The sequence below is a fragment of the Eriocheir sinensis genome, unplaced genomic scaffold (genome assembly GCF_024679095.1).
Source record: "Eriocheir sinensis breed Jianghai 21 unplaced genomic scaffold, ASM2467909v1 Scaffold620, whole genome shotgun sequence".
Lineage (NCBI taxonomy): Eukaryota > Metazoa > Arthropoda > Malacostraca > Decapoda > Varunidae > Eriocheir > Eriocheir sinensis.
Window position 1 is genome coordinate 130,799 of NW_026111966.1, and position 19,202 is coordinate 150,000.

The 19,202-nt window shown below is 46.1% G+C and overlaps 2 protein-coding genes across 3 annotated transcripts in view; both read left to right on the forward strand.

Moving 5' to 3' along the window:
* The first annotated feature begins 5,920 nt into the window (after positions 1–5,920).
* LOC126993489 (demethylmenaquinone methyltransferase-like) overlaps positions 5,921–19,202 on the forward strand; it is a 60,209-nt gene continuing 46,927 nt past the window's right edge. Inside the window, exon 1 of one of the 2 annotated variants that reach the window (XM_050852627.1) lies at positions 5,921–6,071. In XM_050852627.1, coding sequence (XP_050708584.1) covers positions 5,946–6,071 — 126 coding nt within the window. In that variant the 5' untranslated portion in view covers positions 5,921–5,945. The remainder of the gene's footprint in view (positions 6,072–19,202) is intronic. The other variant, XM_050852628.1, reaches the window with a different exon arrangement.
* Positions 7,090–11,777, forward strand: LOC126993491 (uncharacterized). Its single transcript, XM_050852634.1, has 4 exons — positions 7,090–8,097; positions 8,673–8,765; positions 11,112–11,224; positions 11,578–11,777. Exons 1-4 carry the CDS (start codon positions 8,016–8,018, stop codon positions 11,656–11,658), a joined length of 369 nt encoding a protein of 122 aa, XP_050708591.1. The 5' UTR covers positions 7,090–8,015; the 3' UTR covers positions 11,659–11,777.

Consider the following 19,202-nt stretch of genomic DNA (forward strand, 5'->3'; position numbering starts at 1 on the left):
AAACATCGATAGCAATAGAGAGAGAGGCGAAATTTAAAAGACAGAAGACTATCAGTACAGTAAGAGGAGGAGAGCTGATGAGACGAAGAGCCTTAGACTCCACTCTGTCCAAGAGAGCTGTGGAGTGGAACCCCCACACGTGAGATGCATACTCCATACGAGGCGGACAAGGCCCCTGAAAATGGATAGCAACTGTGTGGGGAGTAGAACGGCGGAGACGGCACAGAACGCACAGCCTCGAAGAAGGTGATTTAGGAAGAGAAGATACATGAAGATTACAGTTTAGATTTGAGTTAAGGATAAACCGAGGATGTTTAGTGTTGAAGAAGGTGATCGCTGAGTGTTGTCAAAGAATAGGGATAGTTGTTCGGAAGATTGTGTCGAGTGGATAGGTGGAGAAACTGTGCTTTTGAGGTGTTGAAGGACACGAAGTTCTTCTTTTCCTGGTCGGAAATAATAGTAAGGTCTAAGGCCAAGCGTTCTGGCGCCTCCATCCTGGAATCATTTAGATCATGTTGGGTGGGTCTTCTATTAAAAGAAGTTGAGTAATGCAGAGTAGGGTCATCGGTATAAGAATGGATAGGGCAGTTTGTTTTGGAAAGAAGACCATCAATGAACAGCTGGAAGAGAGTGGGAGATAGGACAGAGCCCTGCGGAACACCAGTATTAATAGGTTTAGGGAAGAACAGTGACTGTCTATCACAGCAGAAATAGAACGGTCAGAGAGGAAACGTGAGATAAAGGTACAGAGAGAAGGATAGAAACCGTAGGAGGGTAGTTTGAAAGCAAAGATTTGTGCCAGACCCTATCAAAGGCTTTTGATATGATATCTGGACAGATAACTGAACAATGTGTAAATCCGTGTTTATCGCAATACCAAAAGTAAGCGGAACACTTGGACTGCGATAAGCACAGAACCATCAGTATCATGAGCCAAATAACAAAATCTCACTGAAAGTTATACTCAAACGATTACGTGGAAGAAAAAGAAGGAGGTCTCGGACGAGCAATGTGGATTTGTGGAAGGAAAAGGCACGAGTAATGCAATATTTATGTTGAGAACAATGGCTGAGAGGGTGATAGAGAAACAAAGATACCTGTATGCCTGCTTTATTGACTATGAAAAAGCCTTTGATAGAGTTAGACATGAAGACTTAATGGAACTATTGAAAAGCATTAGGGTGAACGGAAGATAACTCAGAGTGATAAAGAATCTATACTGGCACAAAAGGCGTGTGTAAGAGTAGATGGCGAAGATACAGAGTGGCAGAACACCAGAAGAGGTGTCATGCAGGGTTGTGTAATGTCACCGGATCTGTTTTCATTGTTTGGATAAATAATAATGCGGACTATCAGAGAAAGTGAGGGGATAAGTATTGAGGACGTAATGTAATGACATAAGGTGTGCTGATGACACTGTGCTTATAGCAGACAATAAAGAAAAAATACAATTAATGCTCAACCGAGTAAAAGAAGAAAGGGAATCCAAAGGTTTGACAATTAAGGTATAGAGAACGAAGTGGTTGGTAATGTCAAAGAATGCACAGATACCACGAATGGAGCTGCGATGAACGGTGGAGAGGGTAGAGAACTTTAATTATTTGGGAAGTGTTGTGACCGAGGATATAAGGTGTGACACAGAAATTAAATGGAGAATAGGTATAGCAAATACCGCATTTGCTATTGAATAACATAGTTTTCTAAAAAACACGGAAAAGCTTAATAAAAATTCATGTGTGGTCAACAATGTTATATGGTGTGAAAAGTCGGACTATATCAAAGACGATGTTGAATAGGCTGGAGGCGATGGAGATGTGGCTGTGGAGGAGGAGGATGAAGATCACGTGGACGGCAAGAAGGTCGAACGAAGAAGTATTGGAGATGGTGGGAAAGAGGAGGGAGCTGATGGGGGCGGTGAGATTGAGACAACTGAAATTTTTTGTTTACGTAATGAGGAGAGAGGGGCTGGAGAATCTGATAATGACAGGAATGGTGGAGGGAACCAGAGGGAGAGGAAGACCGAGAGTGAAATACATGGACGGATTGGTAAAGCTGGCACGGGGGAACATGACGGGTGGACAGTTCATCAGGGCCACGAGGGACAGAAGAAGATGGAAGTCCATGGTTGCCCACGTGCGGTACTATGTAAAATGTTTTTTTTTCTTCAGATTCAGGTACTTTCCATCCGCCCAGCCTTCTCTCTCCTGTATTAAATATGTCACCCTTAAGTAGTAACACAACAAGTTGGTGACGCAAGATCTCCCTTTCCTGAATCCAAACTGGCAACCCGATATAATTTTCTCACTTTCTCAGAAATCCGACCGCATGTTTTTAACCAGTCTCTCACATATCTTCGCAACCACACTAGTGAGTGATACCGGTCTGTAATTTAATGGCTCCTCTCTTGCCTCCTTAAAATCGGTACCGTATTATATTTGATCTATTACAATATTGTGGTACCTTTCATTCACTTATAGAGGCACTCATTATGGAGTGCAGTTTCTCTGCCAGTTGATCACTACATTCATTCAAGATACACCCTGAAACTCCATCCGGCCCCGTCGCCTTTCTTACATCCAGTTTGTTCAAACTTTCTTTGACCTGCACCGTTAACTGAATCTCTTGCATAACCCTTCCTTTTTCCTGGCCCGGAGGTTGTACAAATTCCTCTTTTGTGAACATTCTATGGAAGCTGTTATTCATCACCTCTGCCATCTTTGCTGGGTCCTCATATGTGGTTTCATCCATTTTCAGTTTATCGATTTTTTCTCTATTCTTTAATTTGCCGTTCACATGTCTATAAAATAGTTTGTCTTTTCACTTGTCGATTATATCTTTTTCATATTTCCTTTTTTCTTCTCTTCTAATCTTTGTATATTCATTCCTTGCTTGTTTGAAATCGTTCCACGAGTTGATTCTTCTTTATCTCCTCCATCCCTTCCAAGCTTCCTCTTTTCTCTTTCTAGCTATCTCGCATCACTTGTTAAACCAATCCTTTTTACCAACATCCTTTTTGGTTACCTTGGGGACATATTTATTTTCGGCTTCCTTGTATAGCTTTAAAAACTCCTCCCACTTATCCTGTGTTCTCATGCTAACAAAGTCACAGTAGTTGCTTCTCCCAATATTGTGATCCTCTTTTCGGCCAATCGTTCTCTTTTCTGATACTTCAAATTCCACAACCTCATGGCCACTCTTCGCTATTGGACAATCTACGTTAAGATTTTCTATTATTTCCGGCTCCTTACTTAATATATACCAAGGTCTAGTCTTGATGCCTCACCTTCTTTCCCGAATCTGGTATGTTCCTTGATCCACTGAGTCAGCACATGTTCCACTGCCAGTTGCAGGAGTCTTCCTCCCCACGACTCGTCTGCTCCCTGCGTCTGCCAGTCCTCCTATTCCACCTCCATGCAGTTGAAATCACCCATTATAATTATTCTCTCACACTCCCTCAACATTTCATCCTTGCAACTCACCGTGTCTTGTATCATTTGTTTATATTCCCGCAACCCCTATACGCTTGTTCATGGAGGCACATACCCTACTACATAATGCCTCCTTCTTCCTTCAGCACCCACACTTTTCACTTTCAACACCTCTGTCAAGCCTTCACCTCACCTCCTCCACCCTCAGGCCTTTTTTCACCATCAACATCACACCTCCTCCCTGTTTTATCTTTCTGTCTCTCCTCCATACGTTGTATGCACCTTCTCCAATCCCCACCACCTCAATTGGGTCACAACTTAGTTTCCGTCAGCCCCACAATATCAGGTTCTTTGTGTCTCAAATAGTCGTTAACTCTATCCACGATGAAACTATTCCATTAATATTCGTATATGTCACTTTCCACCCTTCCTCCTTTTCTGTTAGTTTTATTCCTTTCTTCCTCTCGACCCTATGAACTACTTTCTCACTTTCATATCCATTACTCTCCAAAAAAACTCCTCTTCTTCTTGCGATCTCTTCTCATTTAAATCACGAACCTCACCTCTAAAGGCAGCTTTACACCTGGCAATTCGCGGCTGGCAATACAGGCGCGGCAGCATTTTTGGTCTGGGTCTGGGAGCTCTTCTCGCGGCAAGTTCTCTGCAGCTGAGCGTGTCCGTCTTGTATAGCCGACTGGCGGCCGGGTAAACAACATGTCGGCGCCAAGAAAACACGAAATGACAGATGCAGATAACAAGATTTGGAGCCGAGGTGGCATTGCTAGATAAAGTGAGGCAGCATCGACACTTGGGGACCCACAAGATAAGCTCTACAAGAAGCAGAGCGCAAAACAACTTTTGAGAGTGGCAGCAACATTGCGGGAAATGTTTATCTCTTTGCGAGATATCGAAGGAGGTATAAGGAACGGTTATTTTCGTGCATTTTATAATCACACTATGTAATGCCTGGGGGTTGGGATGGCATGTTCCTCCCTTCTCCTTTATTGTTAAATGCAACAATAAACAATCAGTCAATCAATCAATACTACTTATGATAAAACTCGTTTACTTAAAGTATTTCTACAATATTAGGCTGATGTACCACACTCATTGTGGTTTTAAGATATGGTAGTAGCCTTTTGGGGTGTCTGGGGTGAATTCATGCCCTTGCATTTACTAGCAGTTTACGTCTTGATGCTCCCGGCGGCTCCTCCCACGTGTGAAGGTACTTACTCCCGAGAGTGTAGCAGTCACCGCTCGAATCGGCCACTATATTTCAATATAAATGTATAAAATCTACTTTTCCCGTTCCTACCCCCTCACTGAAAAGACAATCGATATAACTCCAGTCAATATGGAAAATCAAAATCACACACACACACACACACACACACACACACACACACACACACACACACACACACACGCATATGCTGGCAAACTGAAAAAATCAATAGCTGGTAGAGGGAGAGGGAGGGGTAATGGTACCCTCAGACTGACCATCAAGTCACCGCTGGCGAGGGGTGGGGAATAGAGGGGGACACGCACACATGCTGGCAAACTGAAAAAAAAAAATCAATAGCGGGAGGGGAAGAGGGAGGGGGAAAGGTAGCCACAGGCCTCCGCGCTACAAGTCTCCGCTCGCGCTTACCGATCCCCGTCAGGAGGGTGTCGACCCGGCTCGGTGCGAAAGGACCGATCAGCCGGCAGGAGGGTGCCGCCCAGGCACGGTGCGAAAGGACGCCCCTCGCCGCTCCCGGGGCACTGGGGCGCAAGGACGCCCCTAACCGATCCCCCGGCAGGAGGGCGACGCCCCGGTACGGTGCGAATGGAGGCCCCTAGCCGATCCCCCGGCACTGGCGAAAGGACGCCCGGCACGGTGCGAAAGGAGGCCCCTAACCGATCCCCGGCACTGGGGCGAAAGGACGCCCAACCGATCCCCCGGCAGAAGGGTGACGCCCCGGTACGGTGCGAAAGGAGGCCCCTACCCGATCCCCTGGCACTGGGGCGAAAGGACGCCCCGGCACGGTGCGAAAAGACGCCCCTAACCGATCCCCCGAACAAGGCACCGCTCGCACTAACCGATCCCCGGCAGGAGGGCGACGCCCCGGCACGGCGCGAAAGGACGCCCCTAACCAATCCCCGGCAGGAGGGTGACGCTCAGGCCTCCGGGGGGTAGGGGGAGACACGATGGCGTGGAAGGTGGTGGGGTGTGGGGGGGGGTGGGGGGGGGGGGGGGGATGGTCACTTTGGGTAGGTTTATGACCACTACCCGGTTGGGTAGCGGGGAAGTCCCCTCGGCGGCTGGCTGCCCGCGCGGCTGGCTGGCCGCCCCGGCCGGCAAATTCGACGTTTAAAATTTTTCGACGTAATTTTTTCTGCTGCGAATTCTTGATCATGCTTGCGAATTATTTTGGTCCCGTCACTGTCGCCATTACATACTACTATAAAGGAATTGTACTGTACTGTAGTCATGCCCTGCTTGTGATTCTCCCGTCTCTTCCCTGCTGCAGGATAATGTCTGAGGGCGGCAGTCGGGGCGACGTGGCAATGAGGGCGGACGCGAACGTCCACAGGCCAGGGCTCACGCCGGAGGAGATGGCGGCCGGCTACGACGAGTGGTCCGAGAACTACGAGGAGATGGTGAGAGAGAGAGAGAGAGAGAGAGAGAGAGAGAGAGAGAGAGAGAGAGAGAGAGAGAGAGAGAGAGAGATGCCTTTAGTACCAAGTGCCTACGCAGAATCATAGGGTATCGCTGGAATGATTTTGCGTTAAACCGGCGACTACTCCGTGAGGTCCGGGAGTTAAGTGATGCGGCCCCTGGGGTACGCATCTGTAATCACCCGCTTCCCCGTCCCCTTAGATGATCTGGAAAGGCGGGTACCGTGGCCCCGCCATCATGCTGGAGGAGGCGCTGCGTTGCGTACCCCCGGAGCGGCGAGCCAAGGCCAGGGTGCTGGACGTGGCCGCCGGGACGGGCTGCGTGGGCAGCGAACTCCACCGAAGGCTTCAGGTGGGTGCCGCAGGGCCGCAGACAGGGGGATGTCCAGTCACCATACTTAAATATCCTCCAGTCCACTGCCTCCTGCCTGCCAGTGCCTCAGCCTCAACACGAATCCAACGCCAAGAGATGAAGATGATGTGTTGGAAATTACAGCAGCTTGTGTAGAGGCAGAGCCGCTGGGTGGGAACTGGGAGCGGGCAGGAGCGGCATTACTATAGTCCATCGAATCTAACTTAAAATTGAGCCCTGTGACTTGGCCCGGGGAAACCCCAATTGTTTACTGATCTAGCGATGACCTGCGCATGGCGTTCTGTCTCACTGTTAGTCTGTACGTTATCTATTTATGGAATTTACATACATTCATAATACGACTGCGTGGTGTTATGAATGGCTTGGGATTAGAGGGAAAGACAACGACTCAGTAAACCTCATGCAACGTTGCCGCCTGACGGACCTTGGCAACAGGCGCCAGGCCGCACCATTCAGCGTTACGCCACAATGGACAAATGAAGTAGATCTCACTCTCGCGCCCTGCGCAGCCATGCAGAGAGAGAGAGAGAGAGAGAGAGAGAGAGAGAGAGAGAGAGAGAGAGAGAGAGAGAGAGAGAGAGAGAGAGAGAGAGCCACCCTCTCCGAGGAGAGTAATGGAGTGATGTGGCACCAGCGCGGTCTCGTGGGGACTCATTGTGTCGCGCCCACGGGCTCAAGTTAAAATCGATAGACTATACTATGTTAGGAATTAGGCCAGTTAACCGTGGGATTAGACAAATTAACTATTTCCCTTATGGAACTAGTCTCGGACCGAGAGTTCAAGTCAACTGTGAGTATCGTCTGAGCTCAAATAAGCCTTGGATGGTACTTAAATACTTCGGTCATCGGCTCCCAAACCGAGACAGAATCAACTTATTCACTGCCTGAAGATTAACCACATTTACCATAAAAGGAATAACAATAGTGAAGTGTTTCCTTTCATGAAATAATAACTAATTGTTCTTTACTGAATTAAAATTAAAGAACAAGGATAATTTAACCGATGGAAACAGAGAGGAAAGCCACGCCATCTGGCGAGAGAAATCCAAATATCGCTTCAGACCCACGTGGTTGGTTTTCTCTCACTCCACCACCGGCCTTCACAAAGTAAAGACCAAGGCACCGCAGCCCACCCATTAACTCGGACGCAGTGTGCCTTCTATTACCTGACTGAGGGATACTACACCCGGCAACGAGACTTCAGAGACAACAATATCTTTTGAAACCCGCTTCTCAGCTAAGTGCCCCCAGCAGTTATTTGAGACAGATAGATTTTTACTACACGGATCCGGTAGGATTATTATTTGTTCGGCTGTCTGGAGGTGCTTGTTGGATACCTTCACCACCTAATAGCTGGTAAGAACTTGTTTCTTTAGGATTGTCTGACGGGTGTGTTATTCACTTTGCGAGTGACCTAACTGTTGGGTAGGGTAAATTTACTGATTCCCAACAACTTCTACTAATGCTATAACTTCTACTTATAATACTGCTAATACTTCAACTAATACAGCCACTCTCACAGGCACATAGACGCTGTGGACCCGTCGGAGGGCATGATGAAGCTGCGGGAGACTGGCATCTATACCAACGACTTCCTGGAGTTTATCGGCAGCGGACACTCCACCGTGCCCAAAGGTATTTGTAATTTGTTTTTTTTACATCAAAGGACAAACAAGAAGAGTCCAAAAAAAAAAGCCCGCTACTCGCCGCTCCCATAAAAGATAAAAGTAAAGAGTAGCCAAAAGAGAGGTCAATTTCGAGTGGAGAGGTGTCTTGATACACTCTTCTTGAAATAAGTCAAGTCATAGGCAGGAGGAAATACAGACGAAGGAAGGTTGTTCCAGAGTTTACCTCTTGCATAAGGGTTTTGGATAGTATAGGGATGAGCATGAGTAGAAAGTCGTGTGCAGCGGGGCCGCGGGAGGGAAGGAGGCATGCAGTTAGCAAGTTCAGAAGAGCAGTCATCATGAAGATATCGATAGAAGACAGAAAAAGAGGCAACATAGCGGAGGAATTTAAGAGGTAGAAGGTTGTCAGTAAAAGGAGGAGAGCTGATGAGACGAAGAGCCTTAGAATCCACTCTGTCCAGGAGAGCTGTGTGAGTGGAATTATTGTTATCGTTGTTGTTTCATATGTAAAGATTAATATACGTATTTTTCTTCTACATATGTCTCTCTCTCTCTCTCTCTCTCTCTCTCTCTCTCTCTCAGACACATACGACCTGGTGGTCATCTCGGGCGGTATGGGCGAAGGTCACATCCCACTCAGTGGCCTCGACGACCTGGTGCGCGTCGCAAAGAACGGTGAGTGAGTGAGTGAGTGTTTTTACAACAAAGGAGACAGCTCAAGGGCACAAAGGAAACTAATATAAAAAAAAAGCCCGCTACTTGCTGCTCCTAAAAAAAAAAAAAAAAAATTCAAGAGGTGGCCGAAAGAGGGGTCAATTTCGGGAGGAGAGGTGTCCTGATACTCTCCTCTCCTGATACTCTCTTCTTGAAATAGTTCAAGTCGTAGGCAGGAGGTAATACAGATGAAGGAAGATTGTTCCAGAGTATACCAGCGTGAGGAATGAAAGAGTGAAGATGCTGGGTAACTCTTGCATAAGGGGTTTGGACAGTATAGGGATGAGCATGAGTAGAAAGTCGTGTGCAGCGGGAGGGGGGAAGGCATGCTGTTAGCAAGTTCAGAAGAGCAGTCAGCGTGAAAATAGCGATAGAAAATTGAATGAGAGGCAACATCGCGACGGAATTTAAGAGGTAAAAGACTATCAGTTGGAGGAGGAGAGCTGATGAGACGAAGAGCCTTAGACTCCACTCTGTCCAGAAAAGCTGTTTGAGTGGAGCCCCCCCACACGTGAGATGCATACTCCATACGAGGGCGGACAAGGCCCCAGTGCATGGATAGCAACAGTGCGGGGGAGAAGAACTGGAGGAGACGATACAGAACGCCCAACCTCGATGAAGCTGATTTAGCGAGAGAGGAGATATGAAGCTTCCAGTTCGAGATTTTGAGTTAAGAATAGACCGAGAGTATTTAGTGTTGAAGGTGACAGCTAAGTGTTGTCGAAGAATAGGGAATAGGTGTTTGGAAGATTGTGAAGAGTTGATAGGTGGATAAATTGAGTTTTTGAGGCATTGAAGGACACAAGGTTCCTTCTACCCCAATCGGAAATAATAGCAAGGTCTGAGGTTGTTGTTCTGCAGCCTCCAGTCTGGAGTCGTGTACTTTTGTTGGGATGGCCTTCTAATGGAAGAAGTTGAATAATGCGGAGTGGAGACGTCGGCGTATGAGTGGACAGGACAGCTTGTTATGGAAAGATCATTGATGAATAACAAGAAGAGAGTGGGTGATAGGACAGAGCCATGTGGAACACCACTGTTGATAGGTTTAGGGGAAGATCAGTGACTGTCTACCACAGCAGAGATAGAACGGCCGGAAAGGAAACTGAGATAAGGGAACAGAGAGAGGATATAATCCAAAAGATGGCAGTTTAGAAAGCAAAGACTTGTACCAGACTCTATGGAAGGCTTTCGATATGTCTAGCGCAACTGAGAAAGTTTCACCGAAATGGCTAAGAAAGGATGACCAAAAGTCAGTTAAGAGAGCAAGAATATCTCCAGTGGCACTCCCCTTGCGGAACACATACTGGCGATCAGATAGAAGGTTATAAGTGGAAAGGTGCTTTGATCTTCCGGTTAAGGATTGATTCAAAAGGCATGGAAGCATAGTTTTTAAGGACAATAGGAGGCACTCCATCAGGTCCATAAGCCTTCTGAGAGTTGAGGCCAGAGAGGGCATAGAAGACATCATTATGTAGAATCTTAATAACAGGCATAAAGGAGTCAGAGGGGGTATGAGTAGGAGGAATATGCCCAGAATCGTCCAGGGTGGAGTTCTTACAGAAAGTTTGAGCGAAGAGTTCAGCCTTAGAGATAGATGAGACGGCAGTGCTCCCGTAAGTGTTAAGGAGAGGAGGGAAAGAGGAAGAAGTGAAAGTGGTGGAGATCTTATTGGCTAAGTGCCAGAAGTCACGGGAAGAATTAGAAAAAAAGCAAGGTGTTGACATTTTCTATTGATGAAAGAGGTTTTGGTAAGTCGGATAATAGATTTGGCACGATTCCGGGCTGAAATGTAAAGTTCATGGTTAGTAGGAGTGCGAAGGCTTTGGTGTGTGTGTGTGTGTGTGTGTGTGTGTGTGTGTGTGTGTGTGTGTGTGTGTGTGTATATTTTGCAAGGTCCGCTGAGCGGGTGAAGGCGCTGGAAGCTGGACCCTCAGCTTAGATACTCGTGCGAGGACCTGTAGGTTAGCATTGTTCCTGGTCGTGCCGATCTTCCGCCACGACTATTTCCCAAGGCCACAGAGAAGATTCACCGGGTTGTCATGGGTGGTTTTCCCGTTGAAGATCGTGACAGACGTGTAGAACCATCACTATAGGATCGCAAAACAGTTCATGGTAATCCCAGCAACTTACTAGAGGCTTTTCAAACAGGCGAACTTAGGCGCCGTTTAGGATGGGAAAGAGCCTACATAGAGACTTCAGATTTGCCTGGAGTAAACCTTGAGGTGGTCTTCCTAGGGTGGGCTAGACGAAGCTCCCCCTAGCGTATGCCTCAATGATTAACTTATTTCCTCCTCTCCGGCACTCCAGGAGGCTTCGTGATCATCATGATGCGCCATGAGTACCTACAGACCGTGCCTTCCTACAAGGACAAGCTGGAGCCTTACATGGACCAGCTGGAGTCGGACGGGAAGTGGAAGAAGGTAGAGCACCGGTGCCAGATTATCGTACTCAGAGCATAGTATTTACCGTTTTTTGACGCCCCACTATTGCCAAGAACATCAGGAATTAACTATTTTAACGACAGATATAAATGGATCTAGTTATTGAGCCCCAGGAGAAAGTTATGGGGTCGGAAGTTGGTAAATATAAGAGGCTGAGTACAATTATCTGGCAACGTTGGTACAAGAAAACATTTACTCTAATCAAGGTTTCTGTCTGGCGGGGCTGTTCACTGTATGGACGCCTGTCACGACACACTGGTATAAGGAGATGGTCAGGAGCTGGCCAGGAGGAGAAGGTCACGTATTTGAAATGATGGTCATAATTCCTTCAGGTGGAGCGGCGCACCGTCCCAAACTATTTCTGTGACAAGGAGGGTCTCGTCTTCGTCTTCCGCATCACTAAGCCTGAGTGAGGAGGAAGAGGAGGGAAGGGAAAGGAGAGAGATGAGGAGGAGTTATAGTGGTGCTGTGCCAAGGCCGTCTCTGTGTAACAGCCTTGGCTTTCGTCGCGACACCCGAGACTGAGGTGTGAATTATCATGCTCTGGCAACCTGGTGTCAGATAGTCTACGCATAGGACACATTTGTCAGTATTAATCATATTATTGAAATTGTCGTAAAAATCTGTTTTAGATTATAAGGCTGAGGCTGCAGAATACTTAACCTCAGACCTTGCCATCATCTCCGATTGGGATAAAAGGAACCTTGTGTCCTTCAATGCCTCAAAAACCCAATTTCACCTATCCCCTATTTTTCAACTACATTCAGCTGTCACCTTATAATTCTTCAAAACTAAATATCCTCGGTCTAACCTAAACTCAAAATCTTAACTGGAAACTTCACATCTCTTCTCTCACTAAATCAGCTTCCTCGAGGTTGGGCGTTCTGTATCGTCTCCTCCAGTTCTTCTCCCCCGCACAGTTGCTATCCATATACAGAGGCCTTGTCCGCTTTCGTATGGAGTATGCATCGCACGTGTGTGGGGGGCTCCACTCACACAGCTCTTCTCTATCTTTCGGCCACTCCTCTGTTGTAAAAAAAATATATAATAAGGTCACTGATTATGTAGCTGTATGTGTGTGTGCATGTGTAATGGCAAGTTGCCAGAACACGATAACGAAGACCTCAGACTCGTGTGCTGCGACTATAGTATACGTTTAGGAATGCTTGGTCTGGGTCTTGGGGTCTTGATGATGTACAGACATGTATATCTATAATAAACGGGTGCTTACTTCCTCTCAGAATCATGTTAATCTTTGTTTGTTTCTCAAGTTAATTTAAGTGATTACTCTTCCTAATTTTAAATGCGTCTGCTGTTCCTAATGTTTAATGCGTCTGCTGTTCCTAATTTTAAAAACGTCTGATGTTCCTAATTTTAAAAGCGTCTGCTGTTCCTAATTTTAAAAACGTCTGATGTTCCTAATTTTAAAAGCGTCTGATGTTGCCCTACGTGGCGCAATGCAGAGGAAGTTAACTTATTTAATCTGAAAGTAATGTGAAATGATCAGAAAGTAAAGTTAAGTAACAGAGTAGTGAAGTATATGTGGCAGTGAGCATGTGGAAGTATGAGATGGAACGAGAGAACAAAGATTAACGAAAAGAATAAAAACTCTTGCTCCCATCCCTCCCTCCTCCATACTTCCTTCCTCGAACAGAGTCGTCCGCCACTGGAACAGCCTCCCCGCATAAGTACTCCGTGCGGAAACGATCAACTCTATTTCCACTGACAGTAACTTTACTGCGTCTGGAGTGAACTGAACGTATCCGAGAGTAGCAGAAGTGCTTTAATTCTTTCCACAGGTCACTTAATGTTCTTAGTTATTAGCTTTTCTTCTTCTATTATTAGATATCATCATCAACATCATAATTTCGTTTAACGTCCGTTTTCACTCTTCCTGAGCGGTTGGACGCTTTATGGGTCTCCTCTATTCTGCTCTGTCTTCTGCCTGATGCTCATCCAATCCCATCACTGCCAAGTCTTCCTGTATACACCTTCTCCACGTTTTCCTAGGTCTACCACCTGGTCTCCTTCCTTTTACTTTCAATCTCTCCAAAACTCCCAGCACTGTATCCTCCCCTGCTTTTCACATGTCCAAACTATAGGAGTCTCCCTTCTGAGCACTGTTTCCAGGTTCTCTACTCCACATCATTTACCCACATCTAGCTGCACTGGACACCCTGTCTTGCCAATCTCTCCACAACTCCCAGCACTGTATCCTCCCCTGCTCCCTTCACATGTCCAAACCATCGGAGTATTTCCCTTCTGAGCACTGTTTCCAGGTCCTCTACTCCACATCTGTTAGTTACATCTGCACTGGGCACCCTGTCTTGCCAATCTCTCCAAACCTCCCAGCACTGTATCCTCCCCTGCTCTGTTCACATGTCCAAACCTTCGGAGTCTTTCCCATCGGAAGGAGTTTCTTTTCAAACCGAGTCATCCGTCACTGGAACAATCTTCCTTCAGAAGTAGTAAATGCGAATACTATCAACTCCTTCAAATATAGAATCGACCGTCACTTCGCTGCGTCGGGAGTAAACTGAATATTGAGGTGCTTTCATCTGCTCCCCAGGCCCCAAGTGGCTGTCGAGCAGATTAAATCACCAAAGCGGGCAACCTCGTAATGAGCCAATAGGCTTTCTTTTGCCTGCATTTCCATGTTTCCATGTTTCTGAGATGGTGGCAGAGTGGTTAGCGTGCCGGCCCCGCATTTGCAGCGTTGATGATGATGAGGGTTCGAATCCGCCGCTACCACCTGGGATTTTTCAGTCACCGCCGAGGGGCCTAAGACTACCCACATGCTGTCCTGAAGACTACCCACCAACCCGAACTCTACAAGAAGCTATGCAAGTGAAATCAAGAATGATCTCCGGGGGACAGCATGAGCCAATAATAATTGCGCCACTATAAACAATTGTCTGCGCCATAACGGGCTCGGGCCCACCATCAGCCCCCTAGTAAAAAAAAAAAACCTACCGGCGCTTTAGGTCACATGTAAAAAAGGAAAAAAGAAACTGTTTCCAGGTCCTCTACTCCACATCTGAAAAGCTACATCTGCACCGGACACCCTATCTTACCATTTTCTCCACAGTTCCCAGCACTGTATCCTCCCCTGCTCTCTTTACATGTCCAAACCATCGGAGTCTTTCCCTTCTGATCACTGTTTCCATGCAGGTCCTCTACTCCACATCTGTTAGCTACATCTGCACTGGATGGACACCCTTCTATTATGAGATATGTAACAAAGAATAAAAAAGAGAATAAATTGTTCTCCCGCCCCCTCCCTCCCTCCTTCCTTCCTTGCTTCCTTGAATTGAGTCGTCCGCCACTGTAACAGCCTTCCTGCAAGGCGCATACTGTGTGATTTTCAGTTAATACAAGAAACCTGTGTGCAATATTCATGCAGTGGAGGGAATGATAAGACTTGTAATATGATAATAGAAAACAGTAAAGGAAGGAATATTAATTAAGTGCATGAAACCAATTATAATAATTTTCCACAGCTAGAGGTCGTTTTTTTCTTGTTCTTGTTTTAATAGTTTTTTTCTTCTATATAAGAGAGATAATAATACTAATAATAATAATAATAATAATAATAATAATAATAATAATAATAATAATAATAATTACAATAACAGTAATATGAGAATTGTGATAAAGGAGAAGAGAGGAAGAAGATAAAAGAAAAAAGACGGAGAAAGGAGAGAATTACAGAAGAATAAAGAAGAGGAAAGAAGGAATGGAGGAAACAGAAGGAAGGGAAATAGAAATAATGGAAATATATAACAATAGAGCGGGTCAAGGGGGGACGGTGGGGGGGCGGGGTGCGGTACTCGGCTCACCTCAAAACAAAACAACGTGACTGAGAAAGAGTAAGGGAGGAGAGGGAGAGAATGTAAGGGAGGAGGGAGGTGGGAACTGTGAAGGGAGGAGAGGAGGAAAAGAAAGGAGAGGGAGAGACAGAGTAAGGGAGGAGTGGGAGAGAATGTAAGGGAGGAAGGAGGTGGGAACTGGGAAGGGAGGAGAGGAGGAAAAGGAAGGAGAGAGAGAGAAAGGGTAAGGGAGGAGAGAAGATGGAAGAGAAGGGAGGGGAGAGGGAGAGAAAGGAGGGGATGGAGTGAAAGGGAGGAGAGAGAGAATGAGGGAGGAAAGGAGGGGATGGAGGGAGGTAAGGAGTAAGGGAGGTGATAAGAGGGAGGGAGGGGTGTAAGTAAAGGAAGGTGAGGGAGAGAAAAAATAATGGAGGAAAGGAGGGGATGGAGGAAAAGGAAGGTGAGGGAAATGAGTAATTCGAGGTTCCCACTATTCCGTTTTGACGGATCCGTCGACGTTAATAATGACCTCAAAATGACGTCAGCGAAATAGCGGCCGCTCGGCACGGATGATCCACTCCGTCGGTCCATCGCTCATCATTCGTTGACAAACATATAGACAGCATTAACCATAATGACCTCTTGTATATGTTATTTTGTAGCTAAGTACTTATATTTCATATTCATGATATGTAGGATACAGGATTTTCATTCTGTGGAGCACCATCTCTCCTCCTCTAAACCTCACCTTCTCTTCCTCACCGAAACGCAGGTCTCTGAGGCTACTGACAGCAATCTCTACTCTGTTCCCTCCTACTATCTCTATCCTAAATTTCAATCCAAAGCTGAATGTTGCGTCTACGTGCGCAACGACATAACTTGCTCACGTGCCCACGACCTTGACTCTTCTGAATTCTTCACCATCTGGCTAAGACTTCATTGTCATACTTTTACTAAATACATATGTGCTGTTTATCTCTCACCCAACTCAATTAACTATGTAAAATTCTTTGACTACTAGAACTCTAAAGTGAAGCACATCTTGACCCACTCTCCCTTCTCTGAAATCTCCATCTTGGGAGATTTCAATGTTCACCACCAGCTTTGGCTTTCATCCTCTTTCACTGACCAGCCTGGTGAACAAGCCTACAACTTTGCCCTCCTCAACGACCTAGAGCAGTTGGTTCAGCACCCTACACGTGTAGGCGGTAGCGAGTGTTCTACGTGCTAATTGGTTTCTTGGATAGAGAAAGTCAATATCCGTTAGGCTTTTTTATTGACATAAAAATCGTACAGGTCATAAGAACAAACAAAATACATAGAAAAGGTGTTTGTGTGTGTATGCGTGTGTATGGTGTAGATGACATATAAATGTTAGTGTGTGTAGTAAACAATATGTATGAGTTAACAATAGGAGGACGAGGACAGACAGTGGAAGATAAACGAGTAACAAGAGAGACAAACTGAGACAGGCTGGAGTAGGTAGGAAGACACCTACCGAACGGGCGCAAGCCACTCCCGGTGAGGTATATATGGGAAGTGAGGAGGGTGCTGAAGCCCTCCAAAGGCCCTTCCCATGTCTTCATTAACCGTTTCCCTATTGTCTCATCACCACCAGAGAGTAGTCCAGCATGCTCTCTAAAGACATCTCCTCTCTCTATCCACACCACACTACATTCACACAACATTCTTATTTTTTTTACAACAAAGGAGGCAGCTCAAGGGCACAAAAAAAAACGATAATAAGAAAAAAAGCCCGCTAATTGCTGCTCCCATAAAATAATCAGAAGAGGTGGCCAAAAGCAAGGTCAAATTCGGGAGGAGAGGTGTCCTGATACCCTCCTCTTGAAAGAGTTCAAGTCGTAGGCAGGAGGAAATACAGATGAAGGAAGATTGTTCCAGAGTTTACCAGCGTGAGGGATGAAAGAGTGAAGATGCTGGTTAACTCTTGCATAAGGCGTTTGGACAGTATAGGGATGAGCATGAGTAGAAAGTCGTGTGCAGCGGGGCCGCGGGAGGGGGGGAGGCATGCAGTTAGCAAGTTCAGAAGAGCAGTCAGCGTGGAAGTATCGATATAAGATAGAAAGACAGGCAACTTCGCGGCGGAATTTAAGAGGTAGAAGACTATCAGTAGGAGGAGGAGAGCTGATGAGACGAAGAGCTTTAGCCTCCACTCTGTCCAGAAGAGCTATGTGGGTGGAGCCCCCCCACACGTGAAATGCATACTCCATACGAGGGCGGACAAGGCCGCTGTACATGGATAGCAACTGCGCAGGGGAGAAGAACTGGCGGAGACGATACAGAACGCCCAACCTCGAGGAAGTTGATTTAGCGAGAGAGGAGATATGAAGTTTCCAGTTGAGATTTTGAGTTAAGGATAGACCGAGGATGTTTAGTGTTGAAGAAGGTGACAGCTGAGTGTTGTCGAAGAATAGGAGATAGTGTTTGGAAGATTGTGTCGAGTTGATAGGTGGTGAAATTGAGTTTTTGAGGCATTGAAGGACGCCAGGTTCCTTCTGCCCCAATCGGAAATGATAGCAAGGTCTGAGGTTAAGTGTTCTGCAGCCTCCAGTCTGGAGTCGTGTACTTCCTGTTGTGATGGTCTTCTATTGAAAGAAGTTGAGTAATGCAGAGTGGAGTCGTAGGCGTACGAGTGGACAGGACAGTTTGTTATGGAAAGAAGATCATTGATGAATAACAGGAAGAGAGTGGGTGATAGGACAGAGCCCTGTAGAACGTCACTGTTGATAGATTTAGGGGAAGAGCAGTGACCGTCTACCACCGCAGAGATAGAACGGCCGGAAAGGAAACTGGAGATAAAGGAACAGAGAGGGATAAAATCCGAAAGAGGGCAGTTTATCCTCTGTTCCTTTATCTCAATTTAGAAAGCAAAAACTGGTGCCAGACTCTATCGAAGGCTTTCGATATGTCTAGCGCAACAGAGAAAGTTTCACCGAAACTACTAAGAGAGGATGACCAAGTGTCAGTTACGAAAGCAAGAAGATCGCCAGTGGAACGCCCCTTGCGGAATCCATACTGGCGATCAGATAGAAGGTTATAAGTGGAAAGGTGCTTTTGAATCTTCCGGTTAAGGATTGATTCAAAAGCTTTAGATAGACATGAAAGTAAAGCTATTGGGCGGTAGTTTGAGTCATTGGAGCGGTCACCCTTCTTAGGCACAGGCTGTACAAAGGCATACTTTCAGCAGGAAGGAAAGATATATGTTGATAGGCAGAGACGAAAGAGTTTGACCCGGCAGGGTGTCAGCATATCAGCATATTGCTTAAATTACAGGCTCACGGAGTAGAGGGTAAAGTTTTGAACTGGGTCAAGGCGTGGCTTAGCAATAGGAAGCAAAGAGTGCAAATCAATGGTAAAATATCTGACTGGGGATGTGTTACGAGTGGGGTCCCACAAGGTTCGGTATTAGGTCCACTTTTGTTTATTATTTATATCAATGACTTAGATACAGGAATTAGTAGTGATGTTAGTCAATTTGCAGATGATACGAAGATCGGTAGAGTAATTGAGTCGGATCGGGACGCTAGTATTCTCCAAAGTGAACTCAACAGATTGTATGACTGGGCGGATAAATGGCAGATGGAGTTGAATGTAGGGAAGTGCAGTATTCTGAGTGTAGGTAGGAACAACCCCTCACATAACTATTGCTTAAATGACACTCTCATAAGCAGGTCTGGGTGCGAGAGGGATTTAGGGGTCTTAGTGAGCTCTGATCTCCGTCCAAGGGCACAATGCATTCAAGCTAGAAATCGAGCTAATAGGGTACTGGGATTCATTTCAAGGAGCGTAAGCAACAGAAGCCCCGAAGTCTTCCTCAAACTATATTTAGCATTAGTTAGACCTCATCTTGACTATGCGGTTCAGTTCTGGTCACCTTATTATAGAATGGATATCAAAATGTTAGAATCAGTGCAGAGGAGGATGACTAAGATGATTCAGGGGTTGAGAAACTTGCCATACGAGGAAAGACTAAAACAGTTAAACTTGCATTCTCTAGAAAGGCGAAGGGTGCGTGGAGACATGATCGAGGTTTATAAATGGATGAAGGGCTTTAATAAGGGAGACATTCATAAGGTTTTGTTGGTAGGAGAACCGGGTAGGACACGAAGTAACGGGTTTAAACTGGA

Excerpts from the sequence above, each read along its gene's own strand:
- LOC126993491 (XM_050852634.1), top strand. The coding sequence starts at position 8,016 with ATGATGAAGCTGCGGGAGACTGGCATCTATACCAACGACTTCCTGGAG. Across the intron at positions 8,098-8,672 it reads ACACTCCACCGTGCCCAAAG|ACACATACGACCTGGTGGTC; the intron begins GTATTTGTAATT and ends TCTCTCTCTCAG. Across the intron at positions 11,225-11,577 it reads CGGACGGGAAGTGGAAGAAG|GTGGAGCGGCGCACCGTCCC; the intron begins GTAGAGCACCGG and ends TAATTCCTTCAG.